At 41.5% G+C, this 14,374-nt stretch overlaps 1 protein-coding gene across 1 annotated transcript; it reads left to right on the forward strand.

Annotated features, from left to right (window-relative positions):
* Positions 1-890: 890 nt before the first annotated feature.
* Positions 891-11,888, forward strand: LOC115497385 (solute carrier family 2, facilitated glucose transporter member 11). The gene is made up of 12 exons (XM_030285775.4): positions 891-1,029; positions 1,624-1,722; positions 2,560-2,720; positions 3,303-3,427; positions 4,850-4,979; positions 5,108-5,256; positions 5,873-6,060; positions 7,113-7,223; positions 7,298-7,399; positions 8,459-8,534; positions 9,600-9,727; positions 10,452-11,888. The coding sequence occupies exons 1-12, from the start codon at positions 1,006-1,008 to the stop codon at positions 10,656-10,658; spliced, it is 1,500 nt and encodes a 499-aa protein (XP_030141635.4). The 5' UTR covers positions 891-1,005; the 3' UTR covers positions 10,659-11,888.
* The last annotated feature ends 2,486 nt before the right edge of the window (positions 11,889-14,374 follow it).

A 14,374-nucleotide genomic window follows, 5' to 3' on the forward strand; every position in this document is an offset into this window, starting at 1 on the left:
ACAAGTCCTGAGGGTGAGCTTGAGCATTTACTACAGGCCTCAGTATAACCCCATTGTCCATTTGCCCCCACCAGGACAGTCCCCTGGCATGAGGAGAATGAGCAAAAGCAAGAAAACCACAGGGCATCAACCACACAGGAAAGCCCCAGGCAAAGCAACCTCTTTTCCCAGTGCTGGCTCCAGTGGAAGTTATGTAGAGCTACAGTTGGAGCCTCTGGGAATCAAAGGTGATTTTTCACTGCCTGCAACACTGATTTTGGAGCCATTCTGTGTCAAAGATGAAACCTGAGGGAGGAAGAGCCTGGTGGTCCTATCCCAATTCATTAGGGCATATTTACCTTTTCTGACAACTTTCATGAGTCTTAGCCTCTTACTGCTTTTTCACCACACCTGGTCAACAAACATCCCCATAAACACCAGACAACAAATACCCTTCCTCAGCACAGTCTAACTGATTCATAAGGCCAGAACAGCAAAATTAGCCTCTGAAATTTGCCTATTTTTCTTCTAATTATGATATTTACTTTATCAAAGATTCTGAAACATAACGCCACATACTTTACTTATTAATAAATAACAGTAGCTAAACCTTGTACCAGATGCTTTTTGCTTTCTGCAGACTATGGCAGATATACACACTAGTCTATATCATGTAAGTAAAGCATTTTACTGTTCCTGGAAACCTATTTGGGTTGTTTTGCCTGACCTCTTCTCCTTTCCCTTCCCAAAGCCCTCACTGGTCCCCAGATGCAAATTTTCTCTGCTTTGAAATTCCCCCCCTGGAGACTGGACTGGATGTAATGATTTCATGAAATATTTAATCTGGCAGTGTTAACTTTGGCCAGTTGAAGTAAATATAAGTGAGTGAAGATAAAATAGTAAAAATTTAACTCTGATCCCTGAAGCCAAATGCCCAGTGCTGTAGCAGCAGGCAGGAGACAGAGAGACACAAGCCTGTGATGAAAAAGACACATCACACGCTGGACAGGCAGCCCTCAGGCAGAGATGCCTGGCTTCCTATCAAACCTGGTAAGTACTTAGTGGGGCATTCACATCTGGGACATTTTTACTGTGTTACTGGGGCTTCAAAGAAAGCAAAATTGGTGTCTTGGTAAGAACAAGGCTCCTGTTTACTACAAGCATCTTGGAAGTGGTTCTGCCCACTATTTTGAGGTATTACAGCACTTCATATGTTCTGCCATTCATTCTTATCATATTTTTATCAATATATTAATGTGCCTTAAATGTTTTCCTGGACTGAAAAATACTTGCTTATCTAGAAACATAATTTGGTTTGTTTACCTGGTAAAAATAAAAAGTGCTTTTTAACATACATATAATTATTTAGTGCAAGACATGGCAGCAGAGGTTTTGAGAGGCAGGGAACAGGACTGGATGCTAGAAGCCATGGTGCCTTGACAAGGATGTTTGTGGAAGCTGCACTTCCTTGAGTTGGATGTAGGGAAATCACAGGAGGATGTGCATCTCACACCAGGGCAAGCAGAGAGAAATTGCTACCTCAAAATCCCCTGAACCAATGAGATGTTTCTGGAGAACGGAAGACATTGTGAGAACAGCCTGATGTGAGCACAACCTTAAGAAGGTTTTGTTCTACTTCTGCAGGTTCAGTACCAGGGGCTCTTTCAAATGATCACTGTCCTGGGGATTGGTGGCACATTCCAAATCGGGTTTCAAATTTCTACCATCACCTACATGTCTCAGGTAGGCAAAGATGTACCTGGCACATTGGTTAATGAGAGCACTGGGTCTCCACTGCTGCCTGAGGTTGCTCCTCTGGCACTCAGCAAGGGTTTAATCACAGTATTCTCCTCTCATTTCCCATTTTCTGTGCTATGCTATGGAGAGCAGAGCATGTCAAAGTGTTGCAAACAGAAGAAAAGAGAGATCTGCAAGTTGTTAATAGAACTGTTCCTCAGAAGACACACACTAATTAGGGTGGCATCTGTCTCCCCTAAAATATTATAGCCCGTGTGCCTTCTTCAGTGGTTTCAGTTTATATTTTTATGGCTATCCATCCTCACAGAAAAATAGAATACGTGAGCCACGCTCTAGGAAAAGTCTGCTTCTCTCCACTCACCACATGAAGGGTACTGAAGTCTTGGGGGAAGACATCATTATTTTGTACACATCACCTTAGTGGAAAAGCATTATTTTCTGGCTTCAGAGCACTAAGTTCTGAGTGAAAAAGTATTTAGGAATTGCACTGAACAAACTCTGTGTAGTGTGGTGTTCTTGGCAGGTATGTGAGAGAAAATCCGTAAGTCATTTGCAGAACTTTGTAGTACTGTTTACACTATTCTATAGTACCAGTCTGTGCCTCACTTCCTCAGATTTCAAGGATAAAATCCCAAAGATTGAACTTTTACTGGCAGGATGAGCATAGCACACTCTATTATACTATGTCTGTTAGCTAATACACACTTTTAAAGCCTATGTGAAATAGTAACTTCAGCTGAAGCAACAAAATTATTTTGTAAATATAATAAAATAGGTGCACTGCTGTCACAGGTATTGTTACTGATTTTTTTTCTGCCTCAGCATGTTAAGGCTTTCATTAATGAAACTTGGCTGGAGCGCTATGGCTATCCCATCCAACAGGATAACCTCCTGCTCCTGTGGTCTTTCACTGTGTCCATCTTCGGCATAGGAGGTCTCTTGGGTTCTTCAGGAAGCAGATACCTCACTGTCAAATTTGGCAAGTATGTATGTTTAAAGACAATTGGTCAATTGAATCTTAGCTTAAGGAAATTACAGTTGAGGTTTTAAATGAGATAGACTTTTAGATTTAGTGATGGCTGCAGCAGAGCCAGCTTAGCTGTGGTGTCAGCAGGTTTTCCTGCTTCCTGCCCATGTCCTGTGGCATGGGCTGTGCTGCCAGCCTGTCACACCAGCCACAGCTCCTCAGGCTGGGTTAATCTCAGCAATGGGGAAAGGCAGCACCTGCTGAAGTCAGAATGGGTTCTGGAAAGTGCTGCTCAAAACACAGAAGCATTGAGATCCTTGGTGCTGCAATAATGTGTTTCACAGTGGGTGTTCAAGTGCAGAAAAGCTTTCAGAGTTTTCTCTGCTACACACCCCAGAAGTGCTCCCAAACTCCCAGGTGCAGCCACGTGCCAAGGCACACCATGAGTCCAAAGTACCCAATGCTTATTTTGTCCTGGACCACATATGTGTAATTTCAAAAAATTACCAAGACAACTTCAGCCAAGACTTCCTGCATGGCATTAAGTGCCATTTCCCTTCTGAGCAGCAAAATTCTTTTCATTTTCTTGCACTTACAGAAAGAAATGCCTCTTGTGCAACAACGTGCTGATGATAGTGGCAGCATCTATCATGGGTTGTAGTAAAATATCCCAGTCCTTTGAGATGATTCTAATTGGACGCTTCATGTGTGGAGTAAGTGCAGGTGAGTGACTTCTCCCACAAGTCAGCTAAATCTCACAAAATTTTACATCTTTTTTCAAAGTAAATAATAAGCCTCCACTAAGAAAACAAAATGTTGAAGTCAGTGATGTTTTGTAAGAAGATTTTCTATAACACTCTGCAATGAAGAGCATAATTATTATCAATTTCACCGATACCAAATGAAATTCATCTTTGCCAGGTGTATGAATATTCAGAGATGCCAGAAATGTTTTGATACCTCATGAAAAAAGGGATTTTCTGAAGGAAAAATATGTAGAATATTTTCTTAAATTTAGCTAGCAGTACTGAAATTATACAGTTTAAAGCTCGTATTTTCATAAGGAGGAGTATTCCAAGTAGTAAGTCCATGAGGTTAGTACAAAGATCTGGGCTTAATAAAGCAACATCGCTCCTGGCAAGTAGACTACAGGCAGTAAAAACATCCTGTGCTGCTATCTTTGCTATCTATTTTTAATTTTTTTTCCATTTTTCCCTACAGAGAACTTGCCTTTCTATTGTTTGCATATTCACAGGGATGCCTCTTTTCACTTTTTAAAGAGTTAACTTAGAAGTTAATGCCTATTTTTCAAATAACCAGATTTTGTACATTGCTTCTCTGACAAAGAGATGTGTTAAAGAGTTATGGTTGTAATTTAAGAACAGTTTACCAACAGGGGCCTTGCTGTGTTCCAGAATCTATATCATGCCCCATTCAAAAACCTTATTTTTGTTAAAGAGACTGCAATCAAAAGAGATTGCTTTGTCATCACATACAGCCAAGAGAAGAACACGTTGCATTTGAAACAGATAAAAGGGGCTGTGACCACCATATGAAGAAAAAGCTTCTGTTCCCAGACTAGTATTTAGCATGTCTGAGCTAATAAATATAACTGGAAATATCAACACTGCCTGTAATCATAAAAATTATTTCTGGATAGCAGAAAAGAAATACTCATGTCTCCACCTAAATCACATACAACTCAACATTGACTGTAGCACTATATGTGATAATTTGCCATGAGTCTACCATACAGCTCTTCAAAAGCATTATGTCAGAAAAGGTTGAGATTATGTGGGTTAACTACAAGCATATTAAATACTCCTGAAAAGTGTTTTGTTATTCAGCACTTGCATGCCCTATGTTCTTTAAAACATGCTAAGGCTCACAGGACATCTTATGATGAGGCTACACCTACACTTGAAAGGGAAAACTGTACATTTCCTAAGATCAGGAAACAGCACTCTGCAAAGAGGATCAATACTTTTGTAGAAAGAGTTAAAAAATCTAGTACTGGAAGTCTCAGATGTGAGTTGAGGTATGTGCCAGAGACAGCTGTATTCTGTAATAATTATTTACATATAGTTTTATTTCAAATGGTTATGTCTTCTTTCTTCTCTCCCATGATTCCCTCTTCACCTCAAGGTCTTTGTGTTCCTCTACATCACCAATACGTTGGAGAAATTTCCCCTAGGAAGCTCCGTGGATTTGCAAACTCTACTTCCTCTTTCTTTTGGTCGTTTGGAAAAGCCATAGGGCAAATTTCAGGACAAAGGTATAATGCCATTGATTACCCACACAATTCATTTCTAGATCCTTTCCACCTTTTGCTTCTCCCTCAGCTTTTCCATGCCTTCCTTTCTCTCCTGCAATGAGCTCTAACAGCTTTTCCCTCCCTGCCAGGGAGCTGCTGGGCAGCCAGTCGCTGTGGCCCGTGCTGATGGCCTCCTGTGGACTCCCAGCACTGGTCCAGCTGGTCACACTTCCCTTCTTCCCAGAGTCCCCACCCTATCTCCTCATGCAGAAAGGAGACCAGGAAGGCTGCAAAAAAGGTAACTGAGGGCTTCAGCTTCCTGTTCCCCACTTGACTTAGAATCATTTTGTGATGCTTGCTTTCACCATATGGAAATAAATAAATAGGACAAAGTGTCTCCCTGCTCATTTCCCACGTGGTTCTGTGAATACCTTCCAAGTCCATTATTGTTGTAGTTCCCACATAGAACACAAAACTACTTCCCTCCGCAGCTCTGTATTACAAAACCTTTCACATTTGTCTGACACCACCTGCATTGTCAGTCTGATGATTAATGCTAAGTAATAAATGAAAAATAGCTGTTTGCACTGCAGGGCCCCAGCGGGCACCTGTTAGCTCTGGTTATTGCCTGTGCATCCTGCTCACACCCTGAGAGAAGGAGGAAGGCAGAACAGCACCCCATGGGCAGGGAGGGAGCCCTTGTGCACCCCGCTAGGCCCCTCTGTCACAGCAGGTGCCACTGAGCAGGAGGGGATCAGGGCTCTGGAACACCCTGTGAGACATCCCTGCCTCCCAGCACAGCCCCAGCCCATGCACACTGAGCTGCCAGACGCTTGCATCACCTGCTCAGAAAACTTCTTAGGGAATAAACAGAGACGAATTAACATGGCAGGTCTCGCTCTCCTTCTTCACAGCCATAAGGCAGCTTTGGGGTGAAGGCCAACACCAAGCAGAGATTGATGACATCATGAAAGAGAAAGCAACAATGAAAAACACCAAGATCTTGAGTGTCCTGGAACTAGTGAAAGAACCAGCTTTCCGTTGGCAGCTGTACATGATAGTTACTCTGACCGCCACAATTCAGCTATGTGGCATCAATGCAGTTGAGTGTATTTCCCTCTTAAAGCCCCAAGATATCACAGCTCACAGGAGCTTTCTCCATTTTTCTCAGGTTTCTCAGCCCAAGCCCTGCTGTCTGCCAGCCTTTCTCCAGGACAACAGCAGCCACAAGCTTGGCTGGGCTCTCTGTGTGACATCCCTCTGCCCAGCTCTTGGTCCTTGCTGAGCTGCCTGCCTCTGTGGTTAGGCTCAGTGATCAGCCACCTTTGGGAGCCATTGCAGAGCTCCAGAGCTCACTCTTAGGAATGAGCCCACTCTGCTGGCAAAATCTGTAATTTTATGTGATTGCTCACTGCAACTGCTGCTATTTGTCCCCTGGCTCTAAGCACCCAGAGATATTGGGATAGCAGTCTGCTCACTCTGTCCTTAAAGCTAACAACAAGCATGTTCCCTGTTCTGCAGCTTCTGCAGCTCTGCTCTTCCTCACAGAAGTGCCTTTCTGGGATCCTTCTGAAGTCACAGCTTTGCAGTTGCCTACCTCTAACATCAGATGCAGAAGCATCTGTAAAGGAAGTGCACAGCTGAATCTAACACAGCTTAAACTGCAATATTTATCACCTTTCTCACTTCAGCCTATTTCCAAACACTAGCAGAGATACTTGAAAAGATGTTTGGTTTGACCCCTCATGACTCCATAACCCACACTCTTCTTTCTCGGGAATATTCTACAATGATGTTTTTGGATGAGATCTGAAAACAAGATATACCTGTCTGTTTCTGAAATCACCTAAATCAGGAGTCTGCAAACCTAATTGCATTGTAGTAGTTGGAGGTCAAATTATCCCAGCATTTTATCTTTTATCAAATTAATTAATGAATTAATTATAGAATGTTTTATAATATTTTTGTCTGCTGATAAAGGGAATGCTACCAGAAAGAGTAGAGAATTCCAGCTCACTCCAAAGCTGAGCTGCATGCTCCCTGATTAGCAGCTCATATTTAGGGCAGTATCACACAAGTTTGGATAAGAAATCAATTATTTTCTTCTCTTACTGTTTGATGGGTTTGTTTTTGTTTGTTTGGGTTTTTTTCCAGATTTATTTTTATACTTTTGAAGTCCTCCAGGCAGCTGGCTTTGATGAAAAAATGGTCTCCTACATGACCCTCTCTATTGGACTCTCTGAACTCGTAGCTGCTGTAGTCTGTGTAAGTCACAGTACCAGGGAGTGGGGCACACTTTGCTCTCCAGCCCTGACACTGATGTGATCTCTGTCCTTCAGAGCTCCATCATTGAGAGGCTGGGCAGGAAAGTGCTCCTAAGAGGAGGCTACTGGATCATGGGTTCACTGCTAGCTGCTATCACCGTGACTCTGTCCCTGCAGGTAAGGAAATTCTGCTCACAGCAGATTGGTTTGTCTATTCTATTTCTGATCTAAAGCTCACTGGCAGGACCACACTACTGAGAAAGGACAGTGAGGCTTAGAACAAGCTTGTCTATACGTAGGATTAAACTCTCCCTTAGCCAGTAGTCTCTTGTCTCTTGTACTCCTGCCCTCCTTTCAACATGATCCATGACCTCAGCAAGGAACACATAAAATACTGGGAGACTGGTTCCTGACTTCATCAGACTGCCAACACCAAACAGCAGCCAGCACAGACCACAGGGCACTCCTAGGAAAATGGCCCTTTCTAGTCATGCTGTTTTTAACAAGAAACAACAAAACCCCAGACCTTTGGCATGAGTTAATTTGAAACTGAACCTTGCTGCAGATAATTGTGGGGAGGCACTCTGTTCACAGACTGGAGACCAGCTCACCTCTCACAGTGATACCTCTGTGCCACTGCTGTAGCTTTTTCAGAAGCAAATCACCTGTGTTACCAGGTACCAGTACTGTGTTATCAGTACTCATCCAGAGCTACTCTGGAGATACACTGCAAAATTGATCTAGAAGCAAGGTGGCAGCAGACTTCTGGTTTTGTTTCATTCATGAAAGCTCTCAAACATAGCAGAGAGAAATCTTTTTTCCTTAAAGCATTGAGTCTCATTTCTCCTTGATTAAAATGTAGAAAAATTGCTTTTCAGTACCAGATTTTAAATCTATAACTTAACAAAAGTTAAGAAAAATGTGATTTGTCCTTCTCATATCTCTAAGGATCAGAGGAAGCACTATGAGGTCAAAAAGAAAGGACAGTGTGCAAAAGAACTCTTCAGACTTCATTTAATGGAAGCCTCCATAGATTTGCAGCTGCTCTACACTGGCAGACCTGTCTGCTCACCTAACAAAGACCTCAGCTGCACAGAGTAAAGCACTCACAGCTCTCAGTTCCCACACACTGAATGTTTCTTTCTTGAGGTGACAGTGTTGGAAAAGCAGGAGCATTCCTCACCTAGGCTGTTAACAGTTTTCAACCAGAAGTTTGTTATGGCTTTGTTTCCCCAGGACTGGTACTTCTGGATGCCATACTGCAGCCTGGCTCTCATTATCCTGTTTACAGTTGTCTTTGCTGTTGGGCCAAGTAAGTTCTCCATCAAAAGAAATAAAAGAATTGAGTCATGTGAGCTTATTAATAGGGTTAGGAAAATACTGACTTATATTGTAGAATATTTAGCATAAATAAATTCATTTAACATAATCTTGCAGTCATTTGAACATTGTGGGTCCAATTATTCATTGAACATAAAATTCAATACCATCAGGTTTGAGTTTTGCTAAAAAGAAGAAAGGAGCACACTGGAAAAATACAGCAAAAATAAGGCAAAAGCAGATGGGTAAAAGATTTTTTTAAATGCTAGGGGGAAAAAAGATAAAAAGCAAAGCAAGGGTTCTTTTAAATTCAGGGTTGTATAATGTTACATCTTATCCCACATAGACAGCAGTGCAGAAGACCTACTTTGGAATAATTTTTTTTCCTAGCATTTATTACCTGTTACTCATTAAATTTTATCTTATAAAGGCTAATATTTTTTTAAATATTTGCCTTCCCATAAGGCAGGATTGAATTATTTTTCTAACTCTTGAAATCCTGTGACTTCAAAACATAACTGAAGTGCCCAAGAAGTAAATCTGGGAAGATCACTCATTGGTTATCTAGCAGAATCACACGGAATATTCATTTTATCAGGAGTAATTGTCATTCCATCCTGACACATCTTCTTTCATGAGAGGATGACAGGCTTTCTCAAGTGTCAACTACTTAATTCTTGGATGTCTCCAAAAATTTATTTGAGTATTTTACCACTTGAATAAACTGATGTTTATTCAACCCTAACCCTAACCCTAACCCTAACCCTAACCCTAACCCTAACCCTAACCCTAACCCTAACCCTAACCCTAACCCTAACCCTAACCCTAACCCTAACCCTAACCCTAACCCTTATTTGAAGACTTTACCAGTTGCATAAACTGATGTCTAGCAGTTTATTAAATGCCATAAATGTTTTCTTTTGTAACAAAGAGCAGCATACTCAATGCCACCGAACAATTCTGGTACTCGTGGCAGTCCATTATAGCAACACTCAATCCAAATGTGGGAGCCAAACACATCAAACACGAAACAATTCTTGTTCTTCTTTCCTTACAGGTGGTGCAACAGTTTCCACCAGGGTTGAAATTTTCAAGCTGTCCTGCAGACCCCCTGCCTTTGTGATCAGTGCTGTTCTGACCTGGCTGGGGGTGTTTGTGATCGGCACCACCTTCCCCTTCATCGTGGTGAGTGCCTCTGCTCCAGCAGCAGCAGCAGCAGCAGCGCTGCCTCAGCCTGGCCTGCTCTCCTTACCTGCTCTCCCACACCCACTTTTGCAACTGGAAGGGCCCTGATTTGCCCAAGATATTAATTCAGACTAAAATATTTCATAAAGGTCAAAATGGAAAGAATTCCTTATCAAATTCAAAATACTTTGGGTGACGCCTTGGTGTGGCTACCTAGAATAGAGGCTAGACAGAGCTAAAAGAATAAAGTAGGTATTTATTAAGGCCTTCAGAGGATGCACCTTGGGCAGTGCAAAAGTCTCACAGAGGCTACACCCAAGATGGATGATGGTTACAAGTTTCTCAGACTGGTTTAAGTTTGGTCTATTTGCATATCAGAGGTTAATTGTGCAATTATAGCTTCAGGTTATGAAGTCGCATTCCCCTGGTTTCCTCCACCCCAGTTCATTCTATTTATACTTTTTGGGCTTGAGGCTGTATTGATGACCTTGGTTTTCAGGCCTGGAAGGAATTGTTCTGTCTGCCCAAAATGTGAAGAGAGCAAACTAACACTCCATACTGAGTTCAGAGTTATACACTAAGTCTGTGCAGTGCAGGATCTGAAAGATGTAAAAGCTAAAACTTAAGGCATCATGGGACCCAAATACAAAAAACATGCCAGGAAAGTGACTAAAGCAAAGATATGCTCATCTTTCTCCCTTTCCCACTTTGTTCTTCCCTGCAGGAAAGACTCAAGCACTTCTGCTTCCTCATCTTTATGGTGGTACTTTTCACTTCAGGGATGATTATCCACCTCTTCCTTCCAGAAACAAAAGGGAAATCAATCATGGAAATCACAGAAGAATTCAATAAGCTAAACTTTAAAAACAAGCATATTCCAGCAACTCCAAAACATGTCACAGAGGATTATACCTTCTGCACCAGGCTTTGACTGACCATAAGGGGGAATCAGGTTTTTGTAAAAAAGTAGGGGGAAAAAGGCATTTGCCATTTTCTGACTAACAAGTTGCTCAAATGGACTGTCAGCTTTCCTATCTGTCACTTACAAGGTTCTCATTTTGCCAAACCAGCTTCTTTCTCAAGCACTCCACTCTGGGCAGCTCTGAAAAGTGATAAGGGCTGATATAAACAGGATAGACTTGTGTGGATTATGAGCATTTTGTCTTAACGTGCTGATGTGTAAATCTCTTCTTAACAGAGCAACTAATACACACTGAAGCAACACATGTATAATTTATAAACACTCTGCTGACCACAGAGAAAGAAAAGACCTGTGATCCTCTCTCTCTATGATTTCTGAGTATGTTTTTACAACTCTGAAATGGGAACAGCGAAGTTCTTGGCTTGCTATCTCTGGCTAGTGTTCAATCCATAACAGATTAAAGAAAAAAATTAGTGGAATAGGAGATAAATTCTTTGTTTCTCTAGATTCAGCTGAATATCCAAACCTTGCCAGGTTCCCATGCACAGTGCCATGTTGTCCTTGTACAGTGTCTGGTTTGACAGACTTCAACCATTTCAGATTGCTTTTCAGCAGCAATAGAGCTAAAAGGACTGAGGGAGAGAGTCCAGTCACCATAAACCCCCAGCACCCAATGTCATTTTAGACACTCTGTAACCTCTTGCCTGTCACTGCTGTCATCTAAGTCTGCAGCTCTTCCTCCAGGAGCAGAATTCCCACCAATATCTCAAGAGCTTTGAATCCCACAGCAACTGAACTGCTGTTTTCTTCCTGTGAGTTTTGGCTACCTAGAACCTGTTTACTCCAGAAGAACTGCCTCAGACTGGAATGGATTGAATCAGAAGCTTTTTTTTTTAATATACAGACCCATGGGACTTTTCTTTGGAAGATGTTTAACATCTGCATGTTTCCCTCTATTAATGAGAGGCTCACATTGTTGTAGAAGGAAAGAAATTATATGAGGAAGAACATGAACAAAGATAAAGTGTGCTGTGAAGCACACTATACATTTAAATCCAAATTCTAGACTTGCACAGTAAAATAAGTGTCTTTACTTCTGCTGTTGCTTTGACTGGCATATTTACTTCAACTCAAATAAGGTTATTCAAATTAAGAATTCAATTGTTCATCTTAACTGCTGCTTATTTTTAATTGCAAATGGTAACCATAATAAAAATGGCAGATCGCCTTGTAATAAAACTTCTGGCCTTCACAAACATTTCTTTCCGCACATCATGATCTCCTCAGGGGCAGTTGACCAGAAAAATTTGTTGGTCTGCATTACCTTCTATGACTGGAGTTTTTCATTATTCCTGTCTTTAGTACTGAGTGACACTTCAGACATCTCATTAAATGTAACTACATAAATAGAACTGTGTATCTATGAAACATGAAGTGTCCTAAAGTCAGAAAACTCAATAACTTCGTGGTGTTCCATATACATGTAATATGATTAAAAACTACCAGTCATCTGGAGACAGGTAAGATACAGATAAGAAATCAATCAGTATTTCTTATCAGTATATAGATAAGAAATACCAAGCTTTTGCAAAACAGAATTCTCTTTTCTCTACCGGTCATTCTGGAAACACAATTCCATTACAACAGTCCCTGAAACCTGTGGAAACAAGAGCAGAGTGGCACTGTGCAGCACTGCTGAGAGACTCCCCAGTGAGTCACTTCTCTATCTCAGTTATTCATTAGGTGCCATTTAGGAAAGCCCTCCCCACAGGACCCTCCCAGGAAGGCAGCCATGCCCTATGGAACATTGCTGGGACAATGAAGTGGAACAGCCACGTGGAGCACGGGTCAACCTTGGCCTGTGCTCAGTGGAGCAGGAGCTGTGTCATGGGGACAGTGTCAAGGGATGAAACAGCAAAAGGGATGGCTCAAATATAGGTGGGAGGGCACAGGGACAAAGGGGACACTAATTCAGGAACAGTACATGCACGTTATCTTCCAGAGACATGACCTGCTAGGTAAGATATGTCTCAAATGCTAATTAAGGCAGATATAAAAGCTTTAAAAATGTGTCTGTGAACTTCAGTGAGCTGGACACAAAAAATATGGATCTGTACTAAGGAAGGCTTAGCACAGCTTTGGATATGTGTGTCACACATGTATACATAAATGATTAAATGACCTGATGCTGTGAGATTCACTGTCCTGAGCACAAATCTTACTAAAGGATATCTGTAAGATATTATGGAACTGCACATCTAACAAAGGGGGTCTCAAAACAGTCTAAGCAGTAACAACACAGTCACTAATCACCATAAATGCGAAAGACATTACACAGGAAGAGAGTTATCAGAGGAAGAGTCAACCTACCCAAAGTAGGAATTCTAAATTAAAGTCTGAGAGCAAACAGTGTAAGTACCAATATGTATAAATAACAAAGTAGAAGTGGGTGAAGTAAAACATTGAAAAATATGTGCAACAGGCTGCATTTGAGAAGGAGTGCCCCATGCTGAAGTCTACATGTTACTGCCTGTTTATGTGTCCCCCCAGTATCATCTGAGCAAGGCAGCTACCAGAAGCTAACATGACATTTCATCCCTTAGTCAGATACACATCATGTTGTTTCAACTTTGTATAACTCCACAGAAAAGGAAATTAATTCTTAGCATCAAAGGGACAGTCTCATTTGCACTCTAACAACAGCTTATCTGCTGGAGAACGTCAACTGAAAAAAAAATCCCTCCATAACTCTCAGCACAAATCAACAGCAAAGTCAAGGCCATGATGAGACACGAGAGTGGCAGGAGAAATGGTTGGGTGGTGCCATATACTACATTTCAAACATTAGCTAGGGAATCCAGCAATATGCTTTGCATATGAAACCTTTTCTAGTAAATATGACTGCCTGCATCAACTAAGCCCTGTATGATTTCTTCATCCTCTCCTTCAACTGAAGTGTAAATGGCAAGTAATAACTAAGCCATTTACCAATTTAATACATTCAAGACCCTCTTAAATGTGAAAGAACTGAAGTTAAAGCCTGAGAATTTTCTCTCAGAAGAAACAGACATCAATCCAGCTGTGGAGGTTACAAAACAGCTTCAAAAGAACCTTATTTTTCATGGCAGACACAGAAATAAGTACACTGAGTAGTGAAAATGCCAGACAAAACTGCATGGTGAATGCTTCTCTCTACTAGCAAAGAAAAATCATCTACTGAATACTTGGCTGGTCAAACCCGGTGTACCACTGTAGAATTGTTATGTTTGCACCCCATTTCAAAATCATGGAGTAGTTCAGTTCCTTCCAGTAATGATTAAGTCACGATGTGCTCCAGTTGCCGTCACCTGGAGAGAGAACAGCTCTTTCTTGTTATGTGTCAAAGTTCCGGAGTCCACTGCCCAAGTTCCATCTAAGATTCCCAACAGAGAACTCTAAGTTTCTCACTTATACTGAGAACTGAGCTGGTTATAATGATGGGAATCCTGTTTAAGATGGTTTTCTCAGTCCCCTGTCCCCCTAGTAGAAGACAGAGTTCATGAAGCACACAGGTCCTGCAAGGGACACCATCCTGCTTACTTGGCCTACACATGACTGTTGGTTGAAATATTTAATCCAGCAATCCTAAACTTTGTACGACAGCTGGAATATGTGTAATTAACTCAAAATCCTCTGAAGTAAAGTTTAACTTCAGTAAATGGGACTAGTTCACTGACACTGCTGTT

Source organism: Taeniopygia guttata, chromosome 15, assembly GCF_048771995.1.
Source record: "Taeniopygia guttata chromosome 15, bTaeGut7.mat, whole genome shotgun sequence".
Taxonomy (NCBI): domain Eukaryota; kingdom Metazoa; phylum Chordata; class Aves; order Passeriformes; family Estrildidae; genus Taeniopygia; species Taeniopygia guttata.